At 46.8% G+C, this 14,400-nt stretch overlaps 1 protein-coding gene across 5 annotated transcripts in view; it reads left to right on the top strand.

The window, feature by feature from the left end:
* Nucleotides 1-14,400, top strand: part of LOC106603880 (transcription factor COE1-A) — a 359,109-nt gene that overhangs the window by 333,934 nt on the left and 10,775 nt on the right. For 2 of the 5 annotated variants that reach the window (XM_045717374.2, XM_045717370.2), the window contains exons 12-14: nt 9,555-9,620; nt 11,832-12,009; nt 13,344-13,523. In XM_045717374.2, the coding sequence (XP_045573330.1) occupies nt 9,555-9,620; nt 11,832-12,009; nt 13,344-13,523 (424 nt within the window). Of the gene's footprint in view, nt 1-9,554; nt 9,621-11,831; nt 12,058-13,343; nt 13,524-14,400 lie in introns of all 5 variants that reach the window. The other 3 variants (XM_082974762.1, XM_045717365.2, XM_082974761.1) reach the window with 2 other exon arrangements.

Raw genomic sequence — 14,400 nt, 5'->3', positions numbered from 1 at the left:
AGGATGTGGGAACAGGAACAATGGTGGACATCTTGAAGAAAATGGGGACAACAGACTGGGATATGGAGAATATGTCCGTAAACACTCCAGCCAGCTGGTCTGCACATGCTCTGAGGACGCTGGTCCGAAATGTGGTTGGCTTTCCCTTTGTAGTCCATGATTGTCTAGAGTCTCTGCAACATAAGTCTCGTGTCTGAAACGTTGAATTGCAACTCCACTTTGTCCATGTTCTCAGTCCCGTTGCCATGGATACGGTGGTTCGCGCTTTGGTTTGGATAAGTTCTAATCGTCACCGTGGGAACAGCATCCTCTATACACTTCCTGATGAACCCAGTCACGAGTCAGTGTATACATCAATGCTATTCTCAGAGGCTAACTGGAACATTTCCCAGTCCGGGTGATCAAAACAATCTTGAAGCATAGGTTCCGATTGGTCAGACCAACGTTGAACAGTTCTTACCACGGGAGCTTCCTACTTAAGTTTCTGCCTATAGGTGGGGAGGAGCAGAGTTGAGGCGTGATCTGATTCGCTGAAGGGAGGTCAGGGGAGGGCCTTGTAGCCGTGCTGGCAGGAAGAGCAGCAATGATCCAGGGTCTGTATTGCGCGTGTAGCACAGGATATGTGTTGATAGAACTTTGGTAGCATTTTCCTCAGATTTCCTTTATTAAAGTCGCCAGATACAATACATGCGGCCTCGGGATATGCAGGTTCCAGTTTGCACATAGTCCAGTGTAGTTCCTTGAGAGCCGTAGCGGTGATGGCCCTGATCTTGTCTACTTTATTGTCCATGGAATGAACGTTAGCATTTAATATACTGGGAAGGGGTAGATGGTATGCACACTGCCTGAGTCTGACAAGGACCCCATTTCTTCTTCCTCTTCTCTGGTGTCGGCATTTTGGTGCAGCCCCTGGTTTGAATAGAGCTGCCTCGGGAAGTTCAAACAAAGAATCCAGGTCAGGGAAGTTGAATTTCTGCTCGAATTTATAGTGAGTTACCACCAATCTAATATTCTGAGCAAATAATGTAAGATATAACTAAATATTGCACAGTTGGCAAGGAGCTAGAAACAGGGTGGACATCTTGTATTCACCCCCCCCTTTCTCTCTCTCTCTCTCTCTCTCTCTCTCTCTCTCTCTCTCTCATCGTGGGATAAAAACAGTAGGGCCATGTGGATCAAGTATCATCATTATATCTCCCAGACTGATATGATGTAGCGACTGTACAATATTAAAGTCATACCAGTGAAGATACAATGTCAGCCTTTTTTTGTGGTCAGTGAGCCGCTCATAGATGACATCATACTGTGTAGTCTCACCAAGCGCTGTCGTAATCCGGTTACGTATGATGATGTCATGTATGATCACACAGAGCGTTTTTACTCTGCTCCTCCTCGCCAGCGAAGGCCATCCTGTATGAGTCAGCCAAATGACACAGAGATGACACATAAAAACCCACAGTAAAGGAGAACGCAATTATATCATCATAGCTCTCTCATATTTTCATATGGGCACAGCCCAGTGTGATGCCCGAGTGAAATATTGCTGCTCTGGGCCTCTTCACATTTCAAAAATTGTATTCGTATGTTGGATTTGAAAAAATCTTCATGTAAGAAAAAAACACTTATTGACCATTGACAGCCTTATGCTTCTTCTATACTGTAATTATGTTTTAGTACATTTTATCATGCAGTATTAGTGAATGGAGAGAGTACCGAGAGAGCAGAGCAGGGAGAGGACAGGAGAGCTGAACAGAGCAGGGGAGAGGAGAGCAGAGAAGGGGAGAGGACAGGAGAGCAGGGGAGAGGAGGGGAGAGGAGGGGAGAGAAGAGGAGAGCAGTGAAAGGAGAGGAGAGGTGAACAGAGAAGGGGAGAAGAGAGGGGAATCGAGCAGAGCAGGGGAGAGGAGACCCTATATCCAGTGTCTCCTAATGAAATCCTAGTAGCCTGCTGCATTAGAGAGAGGAATCAGGGGTGCAGGGGAGCAGGGGCTGGGCAGCAAAAAGGATGACATCATCATTTTGGTCTCTCTATACAAGATGAACAACTCTGACCCTGCTTGTTTTATGGCTCTAATAGAACATTAGGAAATGATACAATTGCAAATGAACAAGCTCAGGGATAAATGTGTCAGTTACTTGCTGGCCTGGGTTGCATGTGAATGAATTCTTTGTGTGTTGCCTTTATATCTAGATATGACCCAGGTGTTTCTTTCCCACCATTTCCTCTCCCTAATGTATGGTGATCACATTAGGACCGATCATAATTTACCCAGTACAAGCCTCCGTTACAGTCTGTGTACAGTCACTTCCCCAAGAGGAAGAGAGAGAGAGAGAGACAGAGAGAGAGGGGAGAGAGAGAGAGAGAGAGAGAGAGAGAGAGAGAGAGAGAGAGAGAGAGAGAGAGAGAGAGAGAGAGAGAGAGAGAGAGAGAGAGAGAGGAGAGAGAGAGAGAGAGAGAGAGAGAGAGAGAGAGAGAGAGAGAGAGAGAGAGAGAGAGAGAGAGAGATTACTGTAACCTCCTGGGTTTGCTGTAACTTCTTGGGTTTACAGTAACTTCCTGGAAATAGACTTGGGTTACATTCACCAAGCCAATGGATCATGCTGATGTCACCCACAACCCCCTCTGTTAGCCTCAGCAGATCCTCAATTTATCTATCGTCGTGGAGACATGATGAAATGGAGAGTTTCATCACCACCTTCCGGAGACACCTGAAACCCCACCTCTTTAAGGAATACCTAGGATAGGATAAAGTAATCCTTTTAACCCCCCCCCCCCTTAAAAGATTTAGATGCACTATTGTAAAGTGGTTGTTCCACTGGATATCATAAGGTGAATGCACCAATTTGTAAGTCGCTCTGGATAAGAGCGTCTGCTAAATGACTTAAATGTAAATGTAGATGTTAGACGGAGAGAGCAGAGCGTTTTGGAAGAGAGAAATGTTCTGAGGGCCTTTAGGAGAATAGCTCAGGGGCCAGGTGTGTGGGGTGTGTGGGATGTGTGGGGTGTGTGGGGTGTGTGGGGTGTGTTGGGTGTGTGGTGTGTGTGGGGTGTGTGGGGTGTGTGTGGGGTGTGTGGGGTGTGTGGGGTGTGTGTGGGGTGTGTGGGGTGTGTGTCTCTGACGGCGTCCTCTAGATTTAGATTGTTTGTGTTTAATGGTAATGTGTGTGATCTGACTCTCCCCTCGTCTCTCTCATCCCCCTCTGATGGACGTCTTCCCCTGTCACACGTGTCCCTGCTTCTCTGGGGCCACAAAGACATAGCTGCCTCTCTGGGGCCCGGGGGCTGGGGGGCTGGGGCCACAAAGACATACCTGCCTCTCTGGGGCCCGGGGGCTGGGGGCTGGGGCCACACAGACATACCTGCCTCTCTGGGGCCCGGGGGCTGGGGCCACACAGACATACCTGCCTCTCTGGGGGCTGGGGGCTGGGGTCACACAGACATACCTGCCTCTCTGGGGGCCGGGGGGTGGGGTCACACAGACATACCTGCCTCTCTGGGGGCCGGGGGGTGGGGCCACACAGACATACCTGCCTCTCTGGGGCCCGGGGGCTGGGGGCTGGGGCCACACAGACATACCTGCCTCTCTGGGGACAGGGGGCTGGGGGCTGGGCCCACACAGACATACCTGCCTCTCTGGGGGCTGGGGGCTGGGGCCACACAGACATACCTGCCTCTCTGGGGCCCGGGGGCTGGGGGATGGGGCCACACAGACATACCTGCCTCTCTGGGGCTGGGGGCTGGGGCCACACAGACATATCTGCCTCTCTGGGGCCTGGGGGCTGGGGCCACACAGACATACCTGCCTCTCTGGGGGCTGGGGGCTAGGGGCTGGGGCCACACAGACATACCTGCCTCTCTGGGGGCTGGGGTCACACAGACATACCTGCCTCTCTGGGGCCCGGGGGCTGGGGGCTGGGGCCACACAGACATACCTGCCTCTCTGGGGCTGGGGCCACACTGACATACCTGCCTCTCTGGGGGCTGGGGGCTGGGGTCACACAGACATACCTGCCTCTCTGGGGCCCGGGGGCTGGGGCCCGGGGGCTGGGGCCACACAGACAGACGACAAGACCAAAGAAACACACTCTCCTCCATCTCTCCTTCCTCTCTCTATATTCTCTCTATATTCTCCTCGAACCCCACGTCTTTCCATCCCTCCACCTCTCCTTCCTCTCTCTATATTCTCTCTATATTCTCCTCGAACCCCACGTCTTTCCATCCCTCCATCTCCCCTTCCTCTCTCTATATTCTCTCTATATTCTCCTCGAACCCCACATCTTTCCATCCCTCCATCCCTCCATCTCTCTGCGGCTGTGGGAAGGTGTGAGGCGGGCACGGTGTGGATCGTCCTCTCCTCTCCTTCCTCCCCCAGTCCTTCTGCTCACTGAGGCAGTAATGAGAGGTTAACACAGTGGCAGCGTTGGCATAATTGAGTGAATTTAGCACCTTGGACAGCGCACTAAACTCCTTATTGCTGTTCTGACCTCCTCGTCATGTTCTGTCAGTACGGCCCCGGGTTTCAGCTGCTGATTGAGAGGCAATATGTTCCAGCGCCACACACACACACACACACACACACCACACACACACACACACACACACACACACACACACACCTACACACACGTGCTGCGTGTCGTGTTCACAGCAGAGGTTAACGCCGGGAACTGGAGAGCAATTTTCTGCTAGTCGTTCCGCAGCTTCACGCTGTGGGCCCAGCACATTCACTTTTAAAAAGGACCCTTCAAACCCAGGTGTCTGCTTAAATATAAACAGACACGCCAGGGGAATAGAGGAAGGAGAGAAAGGAGGAATGTAAAGAGGAAAACACATTGATCTGATCAGGGTAGAAGTGTTTTACTGTACAGTTAATATGCCTGGCTCTTTAATGTGGCAAACTCCTATTTGTTATGTTGTATTACTGTTCTGTCTCTGGTTTCACCTCTCACAACAAACAAAACATGGCTGTTATTGCATATATCTTAATTCATAGTTGCCAGTTGAAGTACTGTAATTGTACGTGTCTGAGAATGATTGTTTAACCTCTATGGGCTAGCGTCCCACCTACTCAACAGCCAGTGTAATCACGTGGCGCGTTATTCAAATACCTCAAAAATGCAAAAACTTCAATTTCTCAAACATATGACTATTTTACACCATTTTAAAGACAAGACTCTCGTTAATCTAACCACACTGTCCGATTTCAAAAAGGCTTTACAACGAAAGCAAAACATTAGATTATGTCAGCAGAGTACCCAGCCAGAAATAATCAGACACCCATTTTTCAAGCTAGCATATAATGTCACATAAACCCAAACCACAGCTAAATGCAGCACTAACCTTTGATGATCTTCATCAGATGACAACCCTAGGACATTATGTTATACAATACATGCATGTTTTGTTCAATCAAGTTCATATTTATATCAAAAACCAGCTTTTTACATTAGCATGTGACTAGCATGTGACTAGCATTCCCACCGAACACTGCCGGTGAATTTACTAAATTACTCACGATAAACGTTCACAAAAAACATAACGATTATTTTAAGAATTATAGATACAGAACTCCTCTATGCACTCGATATGTCCGATTTTAAAATAGCTTTTCGGTGAAATTTTGCAATATTCTCAGTAGATAGCCCGGCATCACAGGGCTAGCTATTTAGACACCCAGCAAGTTTAGCCTTCACCAAACTCCGATTTACTATTAGAAAAGTTTGATTACCTTTGGTGTTCTTCGTCAGAATGCACTCCCAGGACTGCTACTTCAATAACAAATGTTGGTTTGGTCCCAAATAATCCATTGTTATATCCAAACAGCGGCGTTTTGTTCGTGCGTTCAAAACACTATCTGAAAGGGTAAATAAGGGTGGCGAGCATGGCGCATTTCGTGACCAAAAAATTCTAAATATTCCATTACCGTACTTCGAAGCATGTCAACCGCTGTTTAAAATCAATTTTTATGCCATTTTTCTCATAAAAAAGCGATACTATTCCGACCGGGAAAGCCTGTATATGTACAAAGAGAGAGAAAATAAATACATCTCGTCGTGCCCTCGTGCACGAGCGTGAGTCTCAGAGTACTCTGACCAGCCACTATCCAAACGCGATAATGTGTTTCAGCCAGAAGCTGCCTCGATATCATTCAGCTTTTTCCCGGGTTCTGAGAGCCTATGGGAGCCGTAGGAAATGTCACGTTACGGCAAAGATCCTCAGTCTTCAATAAAAAGAGCCAAGATGAACAACAACTTGTCAGAGAGGGCGCTTCCTGTTTGGAATCTTCTCAGGTTTTTGCCTGCCATATGAGTTCTGTTATACTCACAGACACCATTCAAACAGTTTTAGAAACTTTAGGGTGTTTTCTATCCAAAGCCAATAATTATATGCATATTCTAGTTACTGGGCAGAAGTAGTAACCAGATTAAATCGGGTACGTTTTTTATCCGGCCGTGTCAATACTGCCCCCTAGCCCTAACAGGATAAAAAGATCAGGGTAGCCTACAGGAAAGTAGCCTATAGTCACACCTTAATGTTGTTTTTAGACAGTCATATGAGTGGTCTGAATATTCTGTATATCTTGGACCTGGCGTGTCAGAATAACCCAGACACGTTAAATATAGGGTCATTCTATGAAAAGAGTGCCTTTTAATATTTTAAGTAGAAATATTATCATTTGAAATGAAATGCCCTTTAATATAGACCACAAGGAAAACATAAATCTGAATAAAGGCTTGCTAAAATACCAAAATTCTGCATTTTGACATGTCCCTCCGTCAACTTTCTAGGAAGATTTTAACCCATTTAATGCCAAAATGTCTCAGAATTCCATCATCATTGTAAAGCCCTCGTTATTTTGTTGCTTTGACAAAGACATTTCTGAATATTATTATTTATTTAAAGTGATTAGTGATTCATTTACGTCTGTCCCTCATTTTGAACTCTCGTTTTAATATGATGAAACAATTTTTTTAAATATTTTTTTTCTTCAAAAGACACATTAAACATCTAATAGTCAAATCCTAGCGTAAAAGCATGTGCGCTGGCTCTACAATTTGTAATTTTCTGGTGTTTTGTGGTGGAAAACAGCGGGTCGATCATAACACGTCAACCCTGTTACCCATAGATAGACAGGCTAGAATTAATACATCAACCCTGTTACCCATAGATAGACAGGCTATAATTAATACATCAACCCTGTTACCCATAGATAGACATGCTAGAATTAATACATCAACCCTGTTACCCATAGATAGACAGGCTAGAATTAATACATCAACCCTGTTACCCATAGATAGACAGGCTAGAATTAATACATCAACCCTGTTACCCATAGATAGACAGGCTAGAATTAATACATCAACCCTGTTACCCATAGATAGACAGGCTAGAATTAATACATCAACCCTGTTACCCATAGATAGACAGGCTAGAATTAATACATCAACCCTGTTACCCATAGATAGACAGGCTAGAATTAATACATCAACCCTGTTACCCATAGATAGACAGGCTAGAATTAATACATCAACCCTGTTACCCATAGATAGACAGGCTAGAAAATGTTTGAACAATTCAATTTATTTTGTGAAACTTGCTTTCAGTTGGCGCTCCCTGTTGCACACAACAAGCTTCCATTCCCCCTCACAAGGGGATTTATGGCTGATTTAAGATGAAATCCCCAACCCCGTTACGGTCAACTCTGTTATGGTCAACTCTGTTATGGTCACCCCTGTTACGGTCAACTCTGTTATGGTCAACCCCGTTACGGTCAACTCTGTTATGGTCAACTCTGTTATGGTCAACTCTGTTACGGTCACCCCTGTTACGGTCAACTCTGTTATGGTCACCCCTGTTACGGTCAACTCTGTTACGGTCAACTCTGTTATGGTCAACTCTGTTACGGTCAACTCTGTTACGGTCACCCCTGTTACAGTCAACTCTGTCACAGTCACCCCTGTTACAGTCACCCCTGTTACGGTCACCCCTGTTACGGTCACCCCTGTTACAGTCAACTCTGTTATGGTCAACTCTGTTACGGTCAACTCTGTTACGGTCACCCCTGTTACGGTCAACTCTGTTACAGTCACTCCTGTTACAGTGAACTCTGATACGGTCAACTCTGTTATGGTCAACCCTGTTACGGTCAATACTGTTACTTTATTTGGCACTTTATAGGCACTTCCTAAATTCATTTTTTTATTTTATCTCTTGAAATGGGAAACTTTTTTAGATTTTTATCAAGTTGAACATGTGCTCTTTATGACAGAAATGTTTTGACCAAGTTGCACAAATCAAATCAAATGTATTTATAAAGCCCTTTTTACATCAGCAGATGTCACAAAGTTCCTATACGGAAACCCAGCCTAAAACCCCAAACAGGCACCGAATTGGTGGAACGACCCTAAGCTTCCTTTAAGAAATAATTTTTTATGCAAAGACATAATGGACTTGACAACACATAAAATGCTTTATAGACAACAACAACAAACAACGTATTTAACAAAACAAGTCGAAAACAACACAGAACTTAATGGAATTATTGTTGTAGGTGTCCCTGGGGGCCTGTGTCTTAGATTGAAGATAAGAGTGAAGTTCCCTCTGCTGCCATAAAGCGTTTGATGAGTTGGAGTGGAGGGAGGCTAGTGCTTATGAGAAACACTACAGCTAGAGGCATACACAACAATACTTCAGGCAGTTGACTCAGTTTGGCTCGGGATACTCTCCCCCCAGTCGAAAAATGATTCACTTCAATAATTGTTTCTCATTAACAAGAATGTTTTTGTGCTGACGTCTGTTGTCTAATTTCCACGAAAATGTCTTCTGAGAAATAAGTGTTTTGCTGAATTATTTCCCAACACCAATGAAGAGTGTATGAAGAAGTCCTTAGTGACCTTTTCACACAGATTTCATTGTCTTTCTCCAATAGAAAGCAGATGTAGAGAGCAATACTGGTGCTATTCTCTCTCTCTGTCAGTCTGAACAATTCAATAGGCTGCTATACAGTATAGTTGCAATGTATTAGGTTGTTGGTAATGGTACTCACTAAAAGGAAATGTTCAAGGTATTCCAGGAAAAGACCAAATTGCATGTTGCACTGTAAAAGAGCCAGGACAGAGGTGAAAGTTGAGGGTTTTACAGTAGATGACTCAACCACAAATATGAGGTCTTTCAATGTTTATTGCTGAACAACAATATATTGCTACACCATCTCACCCGTTCTCTCTTTTTCTCTCTTTCTCTCTCTCTCTCTCTCTGTCTCTCTCGCTTTCTCTCTTTTTCTCTCTCTCTCTCTCTCTTTCTCTCTCTCTCGCTCTCTGTCTCTCTCGCTTTCTCTCTGTCGCTTTCTCTCTCTCTCGCTCTCTCTGTCTCTCTCGCTTTCTCTCTTTTTCTCTCTCTCTCTCTCTCTTTCTCTCTCTCTCTCTCTTTCTCTCTCTCTCGCTCTCTGTCTCTCTCGCTTTCTCTCTCTTTCGCTTTCTCTCTCTCTCTCTCTCTCGCTTTCTTTCTTTCTTTCTCTCTCTCCCTACTTCCATCCCTCTCTCTCTTTCTACAGGAAGTGATTCTGAAGAGGGCAGCAGACCTCGTGGAGGCTCTGTATGGGATGCCTCACAACAACCAGGTGCAGTTCAGACAGACACCATCTCTCCCTCTGTCCCCGCTACATCCTGTCACATCTCCCTGCATCCGCGTTCCCACCAGTTATACGTCATTATTAATTCATCTCCGGTGGTTCATAGCATACCTGAGGAGTGTAGTAACAGTAATATATGGGGAAAATGACATGTTCACTAATGTTGACAGGTACAGTAGTGTATAACATATAAGCCAGTTCTACTGGGTTCTACTGTCGTACCCCACCAGAACACAACATATAAGCTGGTTCTACTGGCTTCTACTGTCGTACCCCACCAGAACCCAACATATAAGCTGGTTCTACAGTCGTACCCCACCAGAACCCAACATATAAGCCGGTTCTACAGTCGTACCCCACCAGAACACAACATATAAGCCGGTTCTACAGTCGTACCCCACCAGAACCCAACATATAAGCTGGTTCTACAGTCGTACCCCACCAGAACCCAACATATAAGCTGGTTCTACAGTCGTACCCCACCCGAACCCAACATATAAGCCGGTTCTACAGTCGTACCCCACCAGAACCTAACATATAAGCCGGTTCTACAGTCGTACCCCACCCGAACCCAACATATAAGCCGGTTCTACAGTCGTACCCCACCAGAACACAACATATAAGCTGGTTCTACTGTCGTACCCCACCAGAACCCAACATATAAGCTGGTTCTACAGTCGTACCCCACCCGAACCCAACATAGAAGCCGGTTCTACAGTCGTACCCCACCAGAACACAACATATAAGCTGGTTCTACTGTCGTACCCCACCAGAACCTAACATATAAGCTGGTTCTACTGCCGTACCCCAACAGAACACAACATATAAGCCGGTTCTACTGTCGTACCCCACCAGAACACAACATATAAGCCGGTTCTACTGTCGTACCCCACCAGAACACAACATATAAGCCAGTTCTACAGTCGTACCCCACCAGAACCCAACAGATAAGCCGGTTCTACAGTCGTACCCCACCAGAACCCAACATATAAGCCGGTTCTACAGTCGTACTCCACCAGAACCCAACATATAAGCCGGTTCTACAGTCGTACCCCACCAGAACCTAACATATAAGCTGGTTCTACTGCCGTACCCCACCAGAACACAACATATAAGCTGGTTCTACTGTCGTACCCCACCAGAACACAACATATAAGCTGGTTCTACAGTCGTGCCCCACCAGAACACAACATATAAGCTGGTTCTACTGCCGTACCCCACCAGAACACAACATATAAGCCGGTTCTACAGTCGTACCCCACCAGAACACAACATATAAGCTGGTTCTACTGTCGTACCCCACCAGAACCCAACATATAAGCCGGTTCTACAGTCGTACCCCACCAGAACCTAACATATGAGATGGTTCTACTTTCGTACCCCACCAGAACCCAACATATAAGCTGGTTCGACTGTCGTACCCCACCAGAACCCAACATATAAGCTGGTTCTACTGCCGTACCCCACCAGAACCCAACATATAAGCTGGTTTTACGCCATTGTTTGTAAACAATGTAATTGTAAACACTTTATAGCCTCATAACATGGTTAAAACTGTCATGTAGATATCATGGATGGTCAGTCATTGCATCCATAGCTCTGTTTATGAATTTCAATATGGTTCCAGCTCCATTCCTCAGCTGTTTACCCAGACAGAGATGGGGAGACTGTGTCAACTGCTGATTGGCCCTTTAAACTGTCACTCGTGTGTTTCTATGAACGCTACTTTAACTGATACCAGTGTTGTTTATATAAAAGCTACTTTAACTGATACCAGTGTTGTTTATATAAAAGCTACTTTAACTGATACCAGTGTTGTTTATATAAAATCTACTTTAACTGATACCAGTGTTGTTTACATAAAATCTACTTTAACTGATACCAGTGTTGTTTATATAAAATCTACTTTAACTGGTACCAGTGTCGTTTATATAAAATCTACTTTAACTGATACCAGTGTTGTTTATATAAAAGCTACTTTAACTGATACCAGTGTTGTTTATATAAAAGCTACTTTAACTGATAGCAGTGTTGTTTATATAAAATCTACTTTAACTGATACCAGTGTTGTTTATATAAAATCTACTTTAACTGGTACCAGTGTTGTTTATATAAAATCTACTTTAACTGGTACCAGTGTTGTGGTTCCTCTACCAGTGTATATGTGAACGCTCGTCTAACTGTGTTCTCCTGTGGCAGGAGATGATTCTGAAGCGTGCGGCGGACATCGCGGAGGCTCTTTACAATGTTCCCAGAAACCACAACCAGCTGAGCGGCCTGGGCAACAGCTCTGTCCACGCAGGCATGATGGGGGTCAACTCCTTCCCTGGCCAGCTGGCCGTCAACGTGTCCGAGTCCTCCCAGGGAGCCAATCAGGGTGAGGGGGCGGGTCGATACGGGTGTGGCGCTATCGTCATAGAAACCGGTAACTGAATAGAAACGTAGCTGCTGTGTTTTGTGAATGTGAAGTTGTCGGTGACGTTGCACTGTGACGTTGTCTGTGACGTTGCATTGTGACGTTGTCTGTGACGTTGTCTGTGACGTTGCACTGTGACGTTGCACTGTGACGTTGTCTGTGACGTTGTCTGTGACGTTGCACTGTGACGTCTGTGACGTTACACTGTGACGTTGTCTGTGACGTTGCACTGTGACGTCTGTGACGTTACACTGTGACGTTGTCTGTGACGTTGTCTGTGACGTTACACTGTGACCATGTCTGTGATGTTGTCTGTGACGTTACACTGTGACGTTGTCTGTGATGCTGTCTGTGATGTTACACTGTGACGTTGTCTGTGACATTGTTTGTGACGTTACACTGTGACGTTGTCTGTGACATTGTTTGTGACGTTGCACTGTGACATTGTTTGTGACGTTGCGCTGTGACGTTGTTTGTGACGTTACACTGTGACGTTACACTATGACGTTACACTGTGACGTTGTCTGTGACGTTGTCTGTGATGTTACACTGTGGCGTTACACTGTGACGTTGTCTGTGACATTGCACTGTGACATTGCACTGTGACGTTGTCTGTGACATTGTTTGTGACGTTGCACTGTGACGTTGTTTGTGACGTTACACTGTGACGTTGTCTGTGACATTGTTTGTGACGTTGCACTGTGACGTTGTTTGTGACGTTACACTGTGACGTTGTCTGTGACGTTGTCTGTGATGTTACACTGTGGCGTTACACTGTGACGTTGTCTGTGACGTTGCACTGTGACGTTGCACTGTGACGTTGTCTGTGACGTTACACTGTGACGTTATCTGTGACATTGTTTGTGACGTTGCACTGTGACGTTGTTTGTGACGTTACACTGTGACGTTGTCTGTGACATTGTTTGTGACGTTGCACTGTGACATTGTTTGTGACGTTGCACTGTGACGTTGTTTGTGACGTTACACTGTGACGTTACACTATGACGTTACACTGTGACGTTGTCTGTGACGTTGTCTGTGATGTTACACTGTGGCGTTACACTGTGACGTTGTCTGTGACGTTGTCTGTGACGTTACACTGTGACGTTACACTGTGACGTTGTCTGTGACGTTACACTTTTACGTGGTTCTATGATTAAGAAAGGTGACTGATATCTTTGTTCTCTCTCTCTGTGTGTGTGTGTGTGTGTGTGTGTGTGTGTGTGTGTGTGTGTGTGTGTGTGTGTGTGTGTGTGTGTGTGTGTGTGTGTGTGTGTGTGTGTGTGTGTGTGTAGGTTTCAGTCGGAACACGAGCAGCGTGTCTCCACATGGCTATGTGCCCAGCTCCACCCCCCAGCAGAGTAACTACAGCTCTGTGACCACCAGCATGAACGGCTACGGCAACACTGGCATGTCCAACCTGGGAGGATCCCCCAGCTTCCTCAACGGCAGCGCTGCCAACTCGCCCTACGCCAGTGAGTTCAACTCTAGCTCTTCTAGCCACCCACAGATAGCTCACAACCACCTTCACCCACCTACATCCATCCAATCGACCGACCCACCCACAGCCAGCCCACTCTCTCTCTCTCTCTCTCACTCACTCACTCATTCACTCACTCACTCACTCACTCACTCACTCACTCACACTCAGCTCACCCACCCACACTCAGTTCACCCACCCACCCACCCACACTCAGCTCACCCACCCACCCACCCACCCACACTCAGCTCACCCACCCACCCACCCACACTCAGCTCACCCACCAACCCACTCACACTCAGCTCACCCACCCACCCACCCACACTCAGCTCACCCACCCACCCACCCACTCACACTCAGCTCACCCACCCACCCACCCACACTCAGCTCACCCACTATTCACTGCATGGCTGCCCCTATGTCTGAGGTCTGGTGGTGACAGGGGGGCCTGGTGGTGACAGGGAGGCCTGGTGGTGACAGGGAGGTCTGGTGGTGACAGGGAGGTCTGGTGGTGACAGGGAGGCCTGGTGGTGACAGGGAGGTCTGGTGGTGACAGGGAGGCCTGGTGGTGACAGGGAGGTCTGGTGGTGACAGGGGGGCCTGGTGGTGACAGGGGGGCCTGGTGGTGACAGGGGGGCCTGGTGGTGACAGGGAGGTCTGGTGGTGACAGGGAGGTCTGGTGATGACAGGGAGGCCTGGTGGTGACAGGGAGGCCTGGTGGTGACAGGGGGGCCTGGTGGTGACAGGGAGGTCTGGTGGTGACAGGGGGGCCTGGTGGTGACAGGGGGGCCTGGTGGTGACAGGGGGGCCTGGTGGTGACAGGGGGGCCTGGTGGTGACAGGGAGTTCTGGTGGTGACAGGGAGGTCTGGTG

Source organism: Salmo salar, chromosome 04, assembly GCF_965601325.2.
Source record: "Salmo salar chromosome 04, fSalSal1, whole genome shotgun sequence".
Lineage (NCBI taxonomy): Eukaryota > Metazoa > Chordata > Actinopteri > Salmoniformes > Salmonidae > Salmo > Salmo salar.
The sequence above is the reverse complement of the archived record's forward strand: the minus strand, read 5'-3'. Positions and strand labels throughout refer to the sequence as shown.